The sequence below is a fragment of the Apostichopus japonicus genome, chromosome 2, assembly GCF_037975245.1.
Source record: "Apostichopus japonicus isolate 1M-3 chromosome 2, ASM3797524v1, whole genome shotgun sequence".
Taxonomy (NCBI): Eukaryota; Metazoa; Echinodermata; class Holothuroidea; order Aspidochirotida; family Stichopodidae; genus Apostichopus; species Apostichopus japonicus.
In genome coordinates, this window is record NC_092562.1 from 14,520,632 (window position 1) to 14,540,479 (window position 19,848).

Here is a 19,848-nt window from a genome sequence, read left to right on the forward strand (position 1 = left end):
TTAAATATATATATATATATATATATATATATATATATATATATATATATATATATATATCGAGTGTTGTACGTGACATGCCATAGTTTTGTGCGCATGGGCAACTATAGCCTTGTTATTTCTGATATACCTATACAGGTGTCCAGAATATACGTGCATATAGATTATTGTCAGCGTTGATTCTCTCATCCTTTTGTCGAAACAGTTATTTTAAAAACAGATTATTCTCGTTTAAGTTTCCTTGTTAATGTACACAAAAGGCACATTCCCTTTATGGAATATTTAATTGCTAGATAAAACAAGAATAGAACAATGGTTACACTCAGAAACAGGAAACTAATTACATCGATAAGATAGTATTGAATAAAGGACATGTCATGACCAGGTGTGCGTAAATGTTCTGATCCATACTTTAGGACATGCTCTACCCAGAATGCAGCTCTCTCTCTGGGGGATTGCGGTCGATCTCGAAACATGGTCGACAGACGCTTCATGTTATCTCTGTACCTGTAACAGGAAAACGATGAATAGCAATATGTTAAGTATCTTAGTAAATTCAATCATTTATCAAACTTATTTATATCTTTATAGGATGTCAAATTGGTGATATATGAATCATAAATAGTGGGTAAGGGTGTCTGCATATAAAACGGGGGGCCCGGGTTCGAATCCCGGTGGGAAGCTGGAAGTTTTTTCACTGTACTGTAGACTATCAGTAGTCCAATTTGGCCTCCGTATAAATAAGGGGTAGACAACCCAAACCCCGATGGTTGTTGCGCCCCTCCTCCCTCCACTGTTTCATACCTTCGTTCGCCACATAGTTACAATGCCCCTCCCAACCCCTCCCTCACCCTCCTCCTCACAACACAACACGATCGAATAAACAACCCAACAATAATCTTACTTGTCCCGCAATTACCATGGAGGTAAAACATAATTACTAAGTAGCCGTCTTCTGGCGCAAGAATCGCTGTATGGAGTTTGCAGACGATATATTTGCAAACCCTGATTTAGTTTGATTTTGAAGTTGTATGAGCGGGAATATTACGAAGACACCCTATACGGCAACTTGAATCAATTTGTGGCACGACAATTCGATATAATGCCCATATTAATTCTATTTAATGTCCGTATTAATTCTATCTAATACCGGCATATGAAGCTACATGGTGATTGGCTGAGAATTAATGCGGTATTAAATAGAATTACTACCGGTAATAAGTTTAATTCGTATGGACATTATATCAGCAATTATTTCCCGTATGGCCTACCATAGTCGGTGACCGGGCAGGTGGTATGGGCACCGACTGGAATTTTTCTATATAGAGTACATACTTGTTATTTGTTAAGACTTCTTCGATTACTTGACTGACTCGTTCACTCGATAATTCTGATATCATTATCTTCAATCCAACTTCCTTTTCAAAGACATTTTGAGCGACGTCGAACTGATCTAGTAGGATCGGCATCACAATGATGGGCACACCGTGATAGATGGCTTCATAGAGACCGTTATTCCCGCCGTGGTATATGAACAGCTTTGTCTTGTTGTGACCTATAATTAAGATGGCAACAATTGTAAAATAACCAACCATCAAATATATCATTTATTTGATTGTTTCTAATATGCCATTGTTTTATTTATTCCAAAATATTGAAAGGGTTCTATACTCTCTTTGCTTCTTAATCGAGGGGCGGATAGAGGTTTTAATAAAGGAGGGGTTAATTGTCCTGGTGTCTTCGAAGCCGACTCACCATGTAGGGGGTTCGAGAGCATTCATATCCCATGTCTACATGCAAGCTTGTGCATAACGACTCACATGTAATGTTAAAAAGGGGTATATAGAGTTACGCAATGATAAGAGTATAGTGCACATTCGCCTGAGATGTTAACCATTGGCGAGGAAAGTCCTAACCTATTGAAATGACCTTTTTGTGGCATTTTCTTTCTACAGTTAACACCGTTCTTTTAATGCTTGGATGTTGAAAAGGATGAAATAACTTACTAATGGTGAAGCAAATGGGTTGAGGTGGTGGAAGGGGGAGGGGAGGGGGTGTGGACTTAATATATGCCAAACGTTAATCTTTTTGAGCTCAACATAATGCCATCGTGGTTACATATATAGGTGTCATTTATAGCTCATTACAGCGGGTATTATGACGTGTCAGTTGAAAACCTTCCGATCTATGCTCTATAGAGGCTATGAAGTGACGAATTTAGTGTGTAAGTCAATCGAGCAACTAATTGTAGCACGCCACCTAATGTACAGCATACAAGATTGATCAAAAGCAACCACATATATGGAACGCTAAAATGGTCACCAGTCATGATATATGCATCTTACATCTCAGTTTAAAGCATGTAAATACTTCTTTGAGAAATTTCTGAGAGTTTCGGTCTTGCATGTGTATTCACGCCAAAGGCATCACCGAATGGGTCTAAGTTTATTAATATTTTGAACTGAGACTTAAACTGAAGTGTCATGCATGTATACAACTAGCACTTCACATCAGCAACACATATTTATATCAACCACGTACGTGCGTTGACACATGTTCTTCATACATCTCATATATGATAATTTTCGCGTTCCATACCGCGAAAGTATACCTAGCAGGTCATTTTGTGGTAACCATGGTAACGTCTTCACGTTAGACGGCAAGTTGTTTGGCGGGGTTTTATTCTTCCACTGCCAGACGACCTTTTGCGGCAATTTGGCAAAAGCAGTTTGGTAGGCCATTATGATATGCTCTGGTAGATGAGTCGTGTAGCTCCCGAGAGAGAACACAATCACACCATGATCACGTGACGATTGCATGAACTCTTCAAGATCCTGTGTATATAGAAGACAAAGCAACAAAAAATAGTACAAATCATGCATTATCAGCCCACCATAACACATTCGATGAAGATTGACTCAGTCCTGTGATCAGGGCACAGGGCTTCTCTCATCACAATCTTGTGTTTTTTTTTGTTATAATATTAATAATTTTTCTTATATAGCTCTTTACATCAAAGAATGATCTCAAAAGTACTTTTCAAAATCGCATAAAATATTACAACTTAAAATTATTACAGCTTAAAAATATTACAGCCAAAAATAATGCATCCTAAAAATTACAAAAATAAATATCCTAACAATAATTATTAAAGCAATAAAAATCAGAAATTGTTCTCAACATACCGTTTACCCCACTGTTCCTTCCTTCCTTTGTAATGAACACTTTTCTTTTTGTTTTAACTGAGCCCATCAGTATATTGGTACAAATTATTTTGCGTGCTTAAATTGCTAAGAAGTTATCACAACGTACCTTTTGGAAGAGGTTATCCCTCCTAATAATAACTAGTATTTACAATAGACATTGAGGAGTTTTTTCATATTGAAGCAAAATGCTTCGTGGGTTCACGGCAGTATAAAATGCGTTTGAATTTGAAGGATGACTGACAATGATTGCAATTAATAGCAGATTAAGGTGCAGTAATCGTGACCTTTAATATAATGATTTAAAGGATACCGATCACTACAAAAAAAAACTCAGAATCCCCCCCCCCCCCCACCACTATACCACACATACACCTCCTAGAAACAAGTACACATCCAAACTCTCACACAACACCCAACAAATAAAGTGGCTTCACTGTGTTCAATTTTGTAGTACATCCATATTGTACTATAGTACTACTACTTACTATAGTACTAGTACTACTTAAGGAGTATATTAGCTCAGTGGTTAACACCGGTGCCTTTCAATCATAAGGTCCCGAGTTCGAGGCACTCCAAGATTAATGTATGTGATTGTCGTCATGTTACAGAGTTGTTGACAATTGACAATTCATAATAATGGACGTTAAATATGAATGTAAGAGACTGACTGCGTTGAGCTTGCGGCTTTGATAAGCCAATGATGGCTTCTTCGTGAGTTGCTGTTTTCAGGAGGATCTAAAATACATACATACATACATACATACATACATACATACATACATACATACATACATACATACTGCAAATTTCAGTCTAATGATATAAAGCATTCACAAACCGGTATACCCAGCCGTGTAACACTGGTCAAGTTTTAAAAGTTTCTACAAAGGGGCTCGTTTAGGTATTTTACGGAAGACAGGAAGGGGGAGATGGAGGGGAGCGCTTGAGTCGGGAAGCGACCCTTCGCTGTTTATTACAGAGACGACGTACTATAGGCATAGCCTATATGTAAGATCATCATCAGCTAGAATATTATACCTTTACAAGTGGTTTACTTTGTGTAGCTGTTAGACCCGCTGCAAAAGTTTGCCTCGGATAAATCGGTACGACTTTATCTATAAGAGGATCTGCTGCAGTAATCACAAAGTCGATTCCACTTAACCACTGTGAAGTGCTGATGCCGTGTGGACTAACAATGTAGTCATACGTCACATCAGAGTAACATTTAGTCCAAACGAAACTTAGTCCAACTAAAAGCAGATTTTGAACTCTCTGGAGAAAAGTCATCCTCGATGGCGTACCAAGCCCTGTTTCGGGTACAATAGCAGGGTTAATAGGGATGTCCATATACCTCAAAAAGTTTGGTATCAGGGTTGTTGGCATTAGGGCAACTCTTTTGCTTCCTATATATACACTAAGAGCAGTCGCACAGGGCCAAATGGGGTCAAAGATAACCACCTCAAAATTTTCATTCGAGAGGGCTGCCAACGTTACCGGATTAAAGACTTTTTCACAGTAGGTCAACTCAGCTGAAGCGACGGCATTCAATAGTTCGCCTTCAAACAGAATGTTTCTACCCTCGAGAGCAACATTGATCAAGGTTCCCATATAACTTTCAAGTTCAGGTCCGTATTCCGGGTACGTTGTAATAGGCATAAATGTAAACAGTTTGGAATGTACCGGGTGTTGTGCACGGTGCATAAAATGATCAGCCAGTAGAAACGTCACCGTGTGGCCGCGTGCTACTAACTCTTCACCGAGGGAAGCGGCTGCGAGATAATGGCTACCGTCCCCTTTGCCATTGAAGAATATCACTTTAAACGACAAAGCGCCTTTAGGAAATATTAGAATAGTCGCCACGTATATCAGTACAGATACATTCAGCCGCAGAGAAGCCGACATTTTTGATAACAAATTGGTCCGCAACAGAGCATGCAGGTTTAAGGAAGTGAAGTCGCTCGATCACTTATACTGTGTACATATGCCTATACATAATTATCTAAAGGCAACATGATAATTTTGTTGAAGTCGAAAGGTTGCTATCATATAAACAGTCAATATTTGGGTAGCTATATACTTGCACCATGCATTGACTATGGAACGCCAAAACGGACGTTATTCAGTAACTTTTTTTGTGCAGCTTCTACTCCTTCTACGGTAGTAAATTTTGTGTCACATAATCATAAAAATAATTAAAAGTCATTATGTGAGGTTTTTTTACGCAGCATAATGACCAAGGCTTGAATTTTTATTGGGCAACTTGTCACGTCAGCTGTCACAGAAAGATCGCCATTTTGGACAAAAATCATATTGTCTTTATTATGCGGTTTTTACTGCCGCATGTATGACTTCACGAAATATCGTAGTCATTTACGGCAGTATTTACAGTCACATAATGACCAAGAAAGAAAAACTCATTATGCCGCAAGATCTCAAATGTAAACAAGCTATATATATTGTACCATCGATATGGTTTCAATGAAGTTTCTTAGTACCGTGACGCATATATGCTGCATTCACACTGACCTGATTAACTATATACGTAATATCCTGACCGTTAAGACAATGGTTATGATCTACGCAAGTTCACGTTAAAACAAAAGTTTGGTGCTTGGCTTGCCTACCTATAAGAATGGTGAAAGTAAATGCTGTAGTTTAGAACATAATATACCTAGGGTGTGCCTTTGCTAACTTTGTTTACCATGATAAATAAACAATTCACATATATGTATAGCCTACTGACAACATCAACAAAGTGACATTTGACATCAAAATTGGACATGTGAATTGTCACCATTTAGTTTCGAGAGTTCCCTGACTTACCCCCCCCCCTCCCCCTCACTATAGATCTGCCCAATCCCCTTTAGCACATACAAGATATTTTAAGGTCAATGATTAGAGAGTAATTCAAGAATTACTCTCTAATCATCGATATTCACTGAACTTTACCGCTATAGGATCGATATGTTATGTCGGGCCACGAAATTAAGTGTGAATGGGAGGGGGCTTCCATACTTAACAACTCTATAGGAGGGAATTCCTCACATTGATGCGTTACAGCAAACCACCTGACTGTGTCTATCTATACAGGCAGGAACTTTGATCTGTTGATATGAACTTTAAGCCTAGACGAAACAGCGGTACGATATGGAGATATTACAGGAAATTCTTTACGACAGGTCTATCATTTGAAGGTCTCTATTAAGGGTACAGTGGCGGATCATGGCTTTCTCGAAAGGGAGGGGGTGGCGTGGTGGGCGTGAGAAAAGTATGGGCATATTAAACCAAACTAGAAGTTAACAGGAAACCATCGGTAAACAGTTACAAAGCTAGGAATGCCCCATGCCAGAAGCGTGCTCAATTTTCTTCCTTCCACTATGTACCCAATTATTTTGAGCAAACTAATATTTGAAGCTAAAATAATTTGAATGCAAACAATTCCAAAGAGGGGTCTGGGACCCTTACCAGGACCCCCTCTCTACGTTCATAGCGAGATTGTGTATGTAGACGGGGCCAAGTATAGGCAATATCGTATATCTATGGCTTCGGCTAACGAATTTTGCATCACATTATTTTCGAATAAATGTTACTATACCTTCAAAATTCTCTTCCATGTATTTCTGCGCACAGCTCCCTTATATGAAAGCAAGAACATTATAGGTGTTACACAGCACCGGAGACGATCAACCAATGAGATTGCGTTACTGCGTTGCTTTCATGATAACGGGGAGGGGGGTAGGTGGAAATTACGGTACCTGTGAGAGTGCAATATATACGGTACCTGTGAGAGTACATGCTGTGATGGTTGAATTGATATTCCGCCTACGGCGACATGACTCGGATACATAGGGATGGTTTTATCAATCAGAGAATCAGTGGCTGTAATCACAAAATCAACCTTCGGCAACGATGACGTAGAAGGCTTGATACCATATGGCTCCATCAATGATCGATAAGGCCATTCCAGTGAGGGACCTGTTAATAAGCCCAAAATTACGAAAACAAAATTGGCCGTCCTTTCGACAAAGTTCATTTTTGATGAAAACCCCAGACCCATGTCAGATGTGGTTGCAGGGTTGATAGGAATATTCAACTGTCTCAACATATGAGGCATTAACGATGTAGGAAGGAACACTATTCTCTTGTCACTGAGGTATTCACTCACTCCTGTCGCACATGGCCAGACTGGGTCAAATATCACCAAGTCAAAATGTTCATCTAAGAGAGAGGACAGAAGATCTGTCTGGTTAAATATCATCTCGCAGTAGCGCACATTCAAATCCATGACCTTTTCTAGAATATCATATTCGAATAAAAGGTTTCTACCCTCCAAAGCAGCTTGAAAACCCTCTTCCATACACTCGTCACATTCTGTTCCAAATGAATCATACGTTTTGACCAACTTAAAGTTGAACAGCTTCGAGTGAACTGGGTGTTCCGTTCGATGTTTGTACACATCAGCCAGAAGGAAAGTGATGGAATGACCACGTGATGCAAGCTCTTCACCGAGAGCAGTCGCAGTGGTGTAATGGCTGCCTTCACCTTTGCTGTTGAAGAACAAGATTTTGGAAGACAGACTTGAATGAGAGCTAAACAGCACAATTACTAAAAGCTTCAAAAATGAAATGTGTACTACGAAACTTGAACATGGAACTTTGAAATTCGCCGCCATCACCACCGAAAGGCAGCGACTGATTCGACAACACCACTCCATGAAATGCGTCGGCTATACTGTGAACAGACCTCTCCACCGCACTATTGCGTGTGTAAGGCATATATTCACCAACTCGAAACAATGCTTAGCTACCTGTGTAACGAGCCTTGTAACGCAGAGCTATATATCAAATGTAAACAAGCTATATATATTGTACCATCGATTTGGTTTCAATGAAGTTTCTTAATACCGTGACGCGTATATGCTGCATTCACACTGACCTTGAATAACTATATACGTAATATCCTGACCGTTAAGACAATAGTTATGATCTACGCAAGTTCACGTTATAACAAAAGTTTGGTGCTTGGCTTGCCTACCTAGGAACGGTGAAAGTAAATGCTGTAGTTTAGTAACATATAGTTGGAATTCTAATGAACGAAATTAATCAGGAAGGTTATTATACAATTACAATAATGGAAGAACTTGTTATTGTAGCAACTTTCCTGAACTTACGCTAACAATTATTATTTATACTCGCCAAATTTGGCGAGCGCGACTAAAAGACATAAGGGCTCATGTAGTAGGCCTACTATAGGCGGCATATATACTACTAGCTAGGTGCCAGTAAGCCTATACAGTACCTCACTGCAACTTTGGGCCGCTACTCAATTTGCGACTTCGTAAATTTGCCTAATTACTTATTCTTGTCGTTTGCCGTCTATGGACAAACACTTTCTGAATGGCGCCGTTGCTACAAGTCACGCAAAGCCGTTTATATATACGGCCCTGAAATCATGTTGTTAACGAATTTTACATGGTTTTTGCTACATATCAGGACGTTGTCAACGAATTTTACATGGTTGTATCTACAAATCTTGACGTTGTTAACGAAGTTTACATGGTTGTTGCTACATATCAGGACGTTGTTAACAATTTATAAATGGCTGTTGCTAAAAATCTGGACGTTAACGAATTTAACATTGTTCTTGCTACAAATGTGGATGTTTTTATCGAATTATACATGGTTTTTGCTACAAATCAGGACGTTAACTATTTTTTTTCCTTTTCGCATTCCATAATTTTGGAGTTCCATATATCAAGTCCAGATTTTAAACGATGGCAAACTTCCAAATGTATATGATCAAGCGAATTGGAAACTAAGTTGGTTGCGTGACGCCTGTCAGCCCCCTCTCCCTCCCAACCCATTACTTCCCCGGCATCGCTGGAAGGATATATAGGCCGTGGTACATCCCTTGATTTCGTTTCATTCCGTGCAACTCAAAGAGGGAGGGGATAATATGTGAATGATAAATATGAAAATATTATTCTGAATGGATATTCAGTTGTCCCCACTTGCGATGCTGGTATATATGCTTAAAAATCGGTAAAAATCTAACAGAAATCGGGTCCTTTTGCGTTATTGTACGAGGCTATTTTCTACCAATCAGAAATGTCGTACGAGGGACATTCTTGAGGCATATACGAAATTTCGGCGAATCAACCAATCACAACGTTTGTTAATATTGACAGAACAATTGTTCCGAAAACAAAAATGGCCGCGCTCAGTAGTGGCGGTGTTACACGAAAGTCGCTTCGAGAAAACTGTATTATACACGTTAAAGATTGCTCTAAATCAAAATTTATTGAACTGACAAGTAATTCATAAGAGAGATTTAAGAAATTTGCCTTGGAGTGGACACAATTTGATTGCAAGGAGGCAGAAATAGCCAGAAATTCCGCGATCGGCCTAACGTTAACAATTTCATAATGTGTTGGGGAAGTTTTACTACATCGAGACATATGATGATACCACGTTGAATGTTACAAACGGTTTTGCGACATAAGTAAAGTCAAAAGGCAGGCAAAACTCGCTGAAAAACGCGCTGCAGGTATGTACTAGTCAAAAATATGTAAGATTCTGTATTAATCCATTTTTTCCCAACCAGCCCCTTAATTTTAGTTAGGCCTAGGTGGCTAGGCCCTACCACTGTTTTTCCAAATTGCCCACTTGGAAAAGAAATGTATGTTCGGCGTAGAGCTCAGCCAATTTGACTAAACTTGGCGAATTTTAACGTACACAATATAACCACTTTGCAAAGGTAATATAGCGATAGAAATATCTTGCTGGTGCAAGGCATAATATCTACTAGTACTAGGCCTATGTAAATTTTACCCTTATTCAAATCTGGCTTTTCGAATTCAATCCAGAAAAGATATGCTCACACACAGTATAAGGTCTATTAGTAAACAGTTTGACTGTGATGTAAACAACTCCATTGACCAGCATATTTCTTTCAAATGTCTCAACTTGTGGGTTACACCAGGCTGACAAAGCAAATTACAGGTTTGATCAAAAACACTGCATATAGCCTACTGCATATAGCCTACATAGAGCATATTTTATCAGCAATATTTAATTTTCTTGTTGTAATTTTCTTGTCATCATTCCCACATGAGCAATATACATAGTCCTGATACACTGATGGTATGCATGTACTTTTTTGTTCATTATGACTTATGAGAATGGACCCTCAATAGGAAGAAGACATATATAGATTTATTTTTTTGTTACGGCACATACGGTAAACAGTATAAAAACAGTATTTACAAGGGTATATGCATTTTGAATTTGGAATTGTAACCTTTTCTGTCAACTTGTGTTAAGATTGCGAGGTAACTTTAAATGCCTTTAAGAAATTCAAAGATTTTGCTAGAGCATGTTGCTGAACATTGGCAATTTATTCTTCTTTCAAATTTTTAAACATAAAAGTTAAATTCTAAATATTATTTTCCTTTTTGATTATTGAATGATCCTAATGATTAGGGAGTGAAAGTTGGGGGCAAAATGCTTTGAATCTTAAGTAACAAAAACTGTGGAGGCAAATAATCCTTGCTCAAAATTTTAAAACTTACCTTTCTTGTTGCAAAACATTATTTAACAGCTATTTTTTCTTTTAATTTTACTTATATAGAAATGGATGTATTTGTAAACAAGCTGAATGATGACGCAGATGAAAACGAACCGCCAAGGGAACGCGCCCTCTGGTCCGACAATACAAGGGGTCCAAGAGAGTGGAGGGAACGCCACATGTTTTCGAATGAATGCTTCATCTGTCATTCCGTCAAAATGAAACCGTATAAGTTCACAGGGAAAAGACTGGTAGTGAGACTTATGAGGTGTGAGATTGTTAATGGTGGAAAGGATATAAGAATTGTATACCCAGTTGGTTGCTCTACGGGGCCAAGCGGGCATGAAACCCATGAAATGGATATCAAACTCAAAGACGCTTTTAGAAGGGATTCCAAAGGAACATAGGGCTAAGTCAGTTGATAAAACTAGACAGAGGTTGCCGTCAACAAAGACCTTAGGATTGACTTGGCATGCAGAGTCAGACGAATTTCAACTTAAGAAGCCAGTGATGGTTAGTAATGTTGAAACCTTAACCAAGCAAATTGTTTTAAGCAAGCTATCATCAGTGTTTGACCCTCTTGGAATTATTGGGCCTATTATAGTAGTAGCTAAGATTTGAATGCAAAATAATTGGGGAAAAAGGACTTGATTGGGATGATCCTAATGTAGGGGGTCTAGAATCTGAAATCAGAAGGTGGTTGGAAAATTAAGTTAATTTAGACAAAATTGATATTGGAATATGCTTGTGCCCAAAGGGTAACGCAGACCAAAGAATGCATGTGTTTTGTGATGCTTCGAGTGATGCATATGCAGCTGTGGTTTATTTAACAACCATGTGGGTAAATGGAATCAGAGTGCAGCTAGTAGCTTCAAAAGCGAAGGTGGCTCCTGTTAAAGCTATAAGCATACCTAGATTAGAGTTGTTTATTTGAGAAACATTACAAAGATTTGTCGTGTGGAAATCCTAGATTAAGTTAAGTTTTTGTGGTAAAGTAAATTTTACTTAGAAGCGGTTATAAATTCCCTTCAGACTGTACACAATCCAAGATCTATTGCATTTGTATCAGTGAATTTTGGTATAAGAACATACCATATAAGCATACATGTTTAATTTTAAAGTGTTTCCATGTGTTTGTGTCGAATGTAGACAGAAAGTGTTATATATAAGTTCAATATTATGTGATATAAATACTCCACAAATATCTTACTGTACATAGATTTGCAGTAATGAAGAAAGATTCTTGATGGTTAATGTATGAGTAAAATGTATTAATTTTGTTTTGTTTTTTATACTTGAGGTAGAGTACCTCATGGAAGGGGAGAATGTTCTAGAGAGTAAAGTAGTTTAACAATTTTGCACCTGCTATGTTATGAAAATAGGCAAATGCTTTCAAAATGCCATCTATTGTTTGCCCAACCATTCTGTTTTTGTTATGTGAAATTAGCATGTATTGTATTGAGTTACTGAATAGTGTGTTTTTAGAGACAGTGGTCAGTTGTAAACTGTTCTTCAGAGAGAAAGGTTGAGTGAGAAATAAGTATAAGACAAAACACAACTTGTAAAGACTGAGCAAAAGAGAAAGAGAAAAAGAGAGAGATAGAGAGATGATCAACGAAATAAACGAGAGAACAAGCAAATTTCCTTTTTGTGTATTATTTCACTTTGTCTGGTAAACAATCAGCCTTGGCAGTCATCAGGATGGGAAAGGATTTAATTTTTCCGAATGAACAAAATGTTAATGATCAGAGATTGGAAGTTTTTTGTTGTTGTAAATTACTAGAAAAAATTGTATTTGGGATGATGTGGCCATATTTCAGGAAAATTGAGTATTTTATTTGGAGTGCTGTATCAGTCCCCACCCGGAAGTGTGGTAGTTTTTTTTTTTTTGTATTTAATAGTGAATATTGTATTTGGAAGGATGTGAGCATTCTTGCAGGAAAATTGATGAGAGGGGGTCTTATTTTAGCAATGCTTGGACTTAACTAGGAATGGTATCGTGTCATCCAGGGGAGGTAGTATCTCTCGTCTTCTTGCACCTCGAATAGAGTGGATAAGCATCTGTCTTTTGAGTCATCAGGCTTGAAAAAGTATTTCACTTTTGAATGAACAAAGTGCTCATAGTTTGAGTTGTAGTCAAATTTGGTTTGGGAGGGTATAGCATTCTTTCAAGGCAATTGAGACAATCTTTATTTAAAGGAAGTCCATGTTACAACCTACTCAGTCAAACTTCTCTAAATACAAACAAAGATGTGGATGAAGTTTTGAAGATTATTTGAAATTTCCTTCCTTTTTGTTCTCTACCATATATACTCAATCCTTTCAACTGATTAAAATGGCCTTAATTAATTAACTGGCTAATAAATTAGTAGGATTTTTAATAATTAATGCATTTAGATAATTAACTAATTAACAATGTTTTTTAACTAATTAATCTAATTAACCAATTGGTTAATTAGCTAACATATTTTAGCAGTCATAATTCATTTATGATTTCATTCAAGGTCTGAAATAAAAAAAATTGAGAGAACTCCCATGAAACTTGCAGTGTTAGTGTACTTTCTCACTCCAGTAAAACAGTAGTAGTGGAACTGGTATATGGGTTTTAAGTATGGTAATGTAACTCCCTTTTCCATGAATTTTCTTCTCGCTTAACCACAACCATGCGTGGGGATAAAGCAATTTGTGATTAGCAACTCTTAATTCATCATTCTGTGATAAATTTAGCCCCTCCCTCGATCAGTTGCACGGAAATTGAAAACAGAGCACATAAATGCCCTATGTACCATGGCCTAATATATGTTATGGCTCGTAATAGGATGAATTGGACCGTCAACTATGGGGCGCGTCTCAAACGTGGGTCACGAAATATTTTCAGTGGGTTACAGGATTTTTTCTTGAAGACGTCGGAAAATATATCAACCGTTAACGAAGCTTGCCGACAGATTATTTTTCAGCATCTAATCCAAAATCAAAGCTAGCTTTCATATATTCCCAGTATCGATTCCGAGCCTGGATGGGGCATGGTTGATAAATTCGGCATGGACAATTCTGGTCCGAGGGCCTAAAAGTTTGGGCCCAATCGATTACAGCAGAGGAGTACGCGGGCGGTTTGGGGGTGGCAAAGGCAAAGCTTTTGACTAATAATTATACTATATTCATATAACCTTGAGAGAAACCATATTCCCAATGTGGTTCGTTGTGATAGTGACCGTATGCGAGTTGATCAACAATAACAGCACAATAAATTTCCGTAACACTTCAAACGATTCTTCCTTATAATTTACCGCACGACCCGGAGACATATAATCCTAAAGTACGTCATTTTAGTTTACAAATATTACTATGGCTGTTTGAAGTTGATTAATTTTGGTAAGGTAAAATCCCTCGTTGATCTAGGGAATGGATTGTAGGTTATCAGTTATGTTGGTGCTGTGCATGCATGGTTTTCAAAGGGTTCACCTTCCTTCTATAATAGTGTTGTTTATTCGTCCTTGTAATTAAAATTCTATACAACTGGAATGATTATACGTAACTGCACTTTGGGTTAAGAGTTTCATTAAAAATGTGTTATTTTAGTTGTTCTTTAATAATATTTTCTTGTGTTTTTTTTTCATGGATGGAAAGGGGGGGGGGGCGGCTAGTGAGGTGGTAAACGACAAACGATAAAGCTTGTCATTTCAAAGTCGATGTTTTTTTTTTTTTTGGTAGAATGCATGGAACACCACACAAAAATAATTGTGCATAGTAGTCAAAGAAAACATTCTGAATACGACCAACGTGATGACCACGCCTCTCTTTAATTATTCATACTTTTTAAGAAAAAGTCGCCCAGGAAAGAACCTGGGCACGAAAACCAAACTACCGAACGACTGATCCGCTCTCAACCCCAGTACCCTTGCATCGGGACTGTGACTATGTGATCATCGTCAGGTGTGCATCACCATTCCCCTCGAGAGGGAACAGATACTACACATGATCTTTAATTATTCATTGATCCCGATGATGTATGTTAATCCTTTTTAGGTTTCGTTCTGCAAAACGATATTAAAACTAGAACTATGTACTTAATAATTTTGTACGTTATGTATAAGACCAACAGAAGTATGCTAAGTAGTACGGTATATACATCTAGCATATTAAGTTTAATAAAGTTAAGATCGTGGACGGGTGATCTAAGATGTTCCGCTCCAAATTTGAGAAGATGTTCCACGATGAAGGCTACTTTCTTCTGTGACGTCATGGGACGGTCATGGAACATTTCAGACAAGTTGTCAATATTCTTTTGAAATCTGGAAAGAAAACAAAGAAAAACAATTCCAGTCGTGGAATATGAATTGCTTCATGGCAAAGAGGTATGGAACGCGGAAAGGGCAAACTTATTTCGTTGTCTAAACTAAGTTTGTTGTTGTCTAAACTAAACTTGTTGCTGTTGTTGCTCAAACTCACGTTGATGTCTAAACTTCCGTTGTCAAAACTTACGTCGTTGTCTAAACTTTAGTCGGTATAACTTAGCAACGAAATAAGTTTTTCCTTTTTCGCGTTCCGTAAAGAGGCACTAGTCGGTATTGAACGCACATCCCTTTAGTATAGAAGAATGTGATATGAGAATGTTATAAGGGCGTAATTTGCCAAACACCACTTTAAAATGGCACCTCGGAAGCAAAACATGTATCTTAGGTTGGGAACAGATTCATTCGAAAAATATTGTGTGACGTCACTTACATCAGTCATTTTATACTTCGTACATAGCGTAAAACATTTAATATATTTAACATCAAATATAATTCTACAGCACATATGGGAAATGCTGAAATGGTCACACTGAATTTCAAAACTTGACCACACATTTTCCAGTATTTTTGAATAAGTACGATGTGAAAATCAGTGTGATGGTATTCTTATGTTTGTGTTTAAAATGAAACCGTACGTGCTGATATTCAACTACAGGATAAAAGAACATAAAACATGGAATTGCTGTATATTACCAAAAGATAATTCTTCTTGTTTCATTTTATAATCGGTTTCAGAAACAGGGGGAGAGATATTTCTCGACTTACGAGGGTGTATCCAAGACTTCCGTGATGGATTCTAGGAGAGATTCGCTTGTAATAGTTATTGGATTAAGCCTTTTACCGATACCCCTCTCATGTACCCTTTGGGCTACATCTGACTGGTCACCGATTATTGGTAGTACCAACAGAGGGACTGCGTGGTAAATTGCTTCATACAGTCCATTGTTCCCTCCCTGGTAGATGAACAGTCTAGTATTTTTATGACCTAAAATTAAGAACATAACATATTAACAGAAATACTACCAGTGGACACGAAAGATTACAGATTATTATTACCGACCTGATACCGACCTGGTAAAATTGATATTGAAGTAATGAAAGCGAAAAATATTCTAGTGAGCCTATCCTTTGAAATATTCATCCTTTGTCTAAATTATACCGTTTTCGAGATAGTAAGATTTTGATTTGACATCATTTTAAGGCTAACAAACGTATAACATTGAAGCAAACAGGCGTGATATCAAAGATGCAGATTAAAAACAAAACTCAATTGTGCTTAATTGTCTTCAAAATTTAATTTCAGTTTCTACATTTTTTCCATCTTTTAAATTCACATTCCCTTATAAGGCAAAGCTCTATCCAAGACCCTATATCCAATCCAACGTAAAACAATAGAGCAGAACTAATTAAAAAGCAAAACAGTTTGATGTCAGTGTGCATCCATGACATCACACCTGTTTGTTTCGAGGGGTGGGGTGGCGGGGAGGGGGGTAATGTCGGAAATGAAAGTTGTTCTCCGTATAGTTTATATGAAGAATGGAAGTTCTCATATATTTTTAGTAATATTTCACGACAATGTCATAAATATCAAGCGCCACCCAACATCTACAACGATACCAAAATTCCAATCCTGTAACTTTGAAAAGTGATAGAGGGAAATATCAATCTACCGACGCAAGAATAATTTATGAAGAAAATCAATTTAGATATCATTCTCCCGTATTCCATATACAAGTTTAACCTACCCAGACCTGAACAGAGAGAGGTGGGTGGTCAGGAGAGAAAATCCCGGGGTCCGTGATCAACTAAAATGCCATCGGAAATATGAGATGAAAAATAATGTATTCTCATTTATCATTACATACTTAAAGGGGCAAAAGAAGCTTTAAAAAGTGGGGCCCAGTGAGATAATCGTCCAAGGGATCGTCCCTTGGCTCTCAATGCCCCCTCCATAAACCTACCTAACAAATCGTTTTGAGGTAACCATTTCATGGTTCGAATATTTTCCGGCAAGTTTACCGGTGAGTTGTCTCCTTTCCATTGCCAGATGACTTTTTGTTTCAGCTGTCCAAACGATTTGACGAACATAGCCTGCTTCTCCGGGGGTAAGTGAGTGACGTAACTACCTAAGGAGAAAACAATGACCCCGTGATCTCCAGACGACTGTACAAACGCCTCTAAATCCTGCAGTTAACAGAAAACACGTTTGAATGAGTAAAATATATGTGGGTGAACTTATACACATCGGGGTTTAAACAGCAGTGTACCGTAATAACCAAAATTACTGTGGTGGAGGCGAGTGGCAATCGCAAATAGTAGTTTCTATACTGAAAAGCCTGACGTAACGTAACGTACAAGTTGCCAGCACACGGGACGTTTACTTCCGGTTTCGAGAAGGAAATAAATTGGTTTGCCTGTCACAATATCAATCACTGTGTATATGTTTGTCACTATCGGTATCACTATTTGCATATCCATGTCATTTAAGATGAACATGCGCAACAAGGTATATAGGTCAACAATAAACCCATTTTAGGCTCTACTAACCCTCATGAGTGGGGGAGGGAATGTAGGTGACTATATATTTGTTATCCTGCACCAATACCAAGGACACAGCAGTAACTATAGAACATCAATAATGAAGTAGCTCAACTCTGATACAATGTGGTAACACTCACGACGACCCTTCATGACCTTTGACCTACGTTTTGTTGATGATCTATTCACACACTTAATATATGTTCCAGTCTCACCAACTATTTTGGTACAAAATCGACAAAGAACGGCGAGGGTAGCCTGTTACCCACTTTTTGTCGGAAGGACAGACAAACGGACAGACACATTTTCATGACAATAAAGCTCAACAAACTGAACTAAAAATTAGAATTTTTATCATACTCGATCTAATGACTTGGCTGGTTTCGTCGACATTCCCGGTGCAATAACCACGTTGGGCATGAGAGCCACTGGTATATCGATGATAGGGTCCGAATTGATAATCCAAAGACTCGTTTCTTCCATTATTTTCTTCACTCCTTTCTTCCTCTGTGCCTCTGGAACCCCACTCAAATCTTTGTACGGTGCATCGATGAAAAGGCTCACCAAGGCGTCATTCAGTAGGGACCAAGCTGTATTCTTCAACCTCTGTCCGAAAGACATGCGCACGGGCAATCCAGTACCTAACTCTGGAACGAAAGCAGGATTGGTTTCACCGCCAAACAGACGACAATGTGCAGCAAGGAAGGCCGTCGGCGACAGGGCCAAGTGAGGAGCACCAATTATATCGGCAAGGATAGCCGAACAGGGCCACATAGGGTCGTAGAAGGTGAGATCAAATTTAGCTGCGTGTAGACGGTTCATTATTTCTCCGTTTTCAAGCAGGTCACTACAATCCTGGTTGGTTTCATTGACTAGTCTATTCATGTTTGTCATCTGGTACATGAACAGACGATCTTCGAATGCCGCCTGGGTCATTCCAGACATTCTATTACGGACATTATCCAACGGTAGACTGTGCTTGAATACTTCAAAATTGAACAGCTTCGAGAAAATGGCATCTTCTTTGTGATGACTATATGCATCGCTAATGAGGAAAGTTACTGAATGACTGTTATGAATCAGTTCTCGGGCGATTTCTGCTGCAACCGTAAAATGGCTGCCCTCCCCTAGACCATTGAAAAAGAGTATATTCGCTGCGTCCGTGGTCGACACAAGGGAAATAACTGCAACAACCAAGTAAAGATACTTCATATTGAACTAATGTTACAGTGGTTGTTCCGCGATTGTCACAGATGACTGAAGTTCTCTCACCTTCCTTCTATAGAAAGATCACCGTAAAATAGAATAGAACCAGACGACCATGCATGCACGTGAAAGAAGAAACAAGGGTTGTCGAAGGGTGTTCCGGTACTGTTTATTCGCAGAGTTAATTCACAGCTCGTTCGGGTTCTGTAACATCAACACAACAGACCAAAATGACCTAGGCCTACTGAATGGAAGTGAACAGGCAACAACCGATCGCACCGCATAGACCCTGGCAATCATCTGTGTTCTGTCCGTCACCATTGAAAAACCAATATCTATATTATATATACATAATAGTGTACCATTTAGCATAGCATGACCTTAAGTTGACAGTGTGTTTAAAGTTCATGTTTGCGTATATTCGTCACTCCGTAGATAATGGCAAAGCAGAGCAGCACTATATTATAAAGGCAAGTGACCCCCGTACATAGGCCAATACGCGTTACTGTGTTTTGAGGGGGGTGGTCGTGGTCAAGTTAATCATTGACCACATTGGACGTTCAAGCTGTATACCTCGATGTGCGAAGAGATCCTTATTGAATTAACGAGAATCGAGAGTGTATACAGTCAGACAGTAGTGTAGTGTAACGCTGTTAAGGATTGTGGAGTCGCTATTTCAAAATGAAAATATACCTCCAAGTGGTTAGAACACTTTGTTGCGTGTTAGTGAGATCTTTGCCATTGTCGTGTTAGCTGTTGTCAGATCAAATAAAAAATATATATTTATGTCACGCGAATCGTAAGTAGACTATATATAATGCTACTGATCTGTGTGATATTCAATAAACAAGTTTATCTGACGGATTGTAACGAGTTAGAAATTTGAAGTAAACTTGCAAATTCCCCGAAATGTCTGGGTGTCAGTGGCGTGTGCAAGTCAATCGGGGAATATGATTCAGTGGGGAGGGGGTGGATGTGTTCAATCACGGGGAAATGGTTCAGTCGGTGGATTTAAAAAAAAAGTTACATCCAGCCGG

The 19,848-nt window shown here is 38.4% G+C and overlaps 1 protein-coding gene and 1 long non-coding RNA gene across 2 annotated transcripts; one reads left to right on the forward strand and one right to left on the reverse strand.

Moving 5' to 3' along the window:
* Positions 1–68: 68 nt before the first annotated feature.
* LOC139978742 (uncharacterized) lies at positions 69–19,513 on the reverse strand. The gene is made up of 9 exons (XM_071989205.1): positions 17,966–19,513; positions 17,029–17,251; positions 15,833–16,052; positions 14,786–15,064; positions 6,962–7,753; positions 4,245–5,163; positions 2,612–2,834; positions 1,336–1,555; positions 69–507 (listed from the first exon to the last, which is right to left on the reverse strand). The coding sequence occupies exons 1-9, from the start codon at positions 18,815–18,817 to the stop codon at positions 222–224; spliced, it is 4,014 nt and encodes a 1,337-aa protein (XP_071845306.1). The 5' UTR covers positions 18,818–19,513; the 3' UTR covers positions 69–221.
* On the forward strand, positions 9,093–11,820 carry LOC139979247 (uncharacterized). Its single transcript, XR_011797131.1, has 2 exons — positions 9,093–9,752; positions 10,836–11,820. It is a non-coding gene; the product is annotated as an uncharacterized lncRNA (long non-coding RNA).
* Positions 19,514–19,848: the final 335 nt, after the last annotated feature.

Bases quoted from the DNA above. Each gene is read 5' to 3' on its own strand.
- LOC139978742 (XM_071989205.1), bottom strand. From the start codon at position 18,817: ATGAAGTATCTTTACTTGGTTGTTGCAGTTATTTCCCTTGTGTCGACC. The intron at 16,053-17,028 runs GTAGGTTTATGG...TCTTAATTTTAG, and splicing joins ACCTCAAAACGATTTGTTAG to GTCATAAAAATACTAGACTG. The intron at 15,065-15,832 runs GTAAGTCGAGAA...TTTTCTTTCCAG, and splicing joins GAAGTCTTGGATACACCCTC to ATTTCAAAAGAATATTGACA.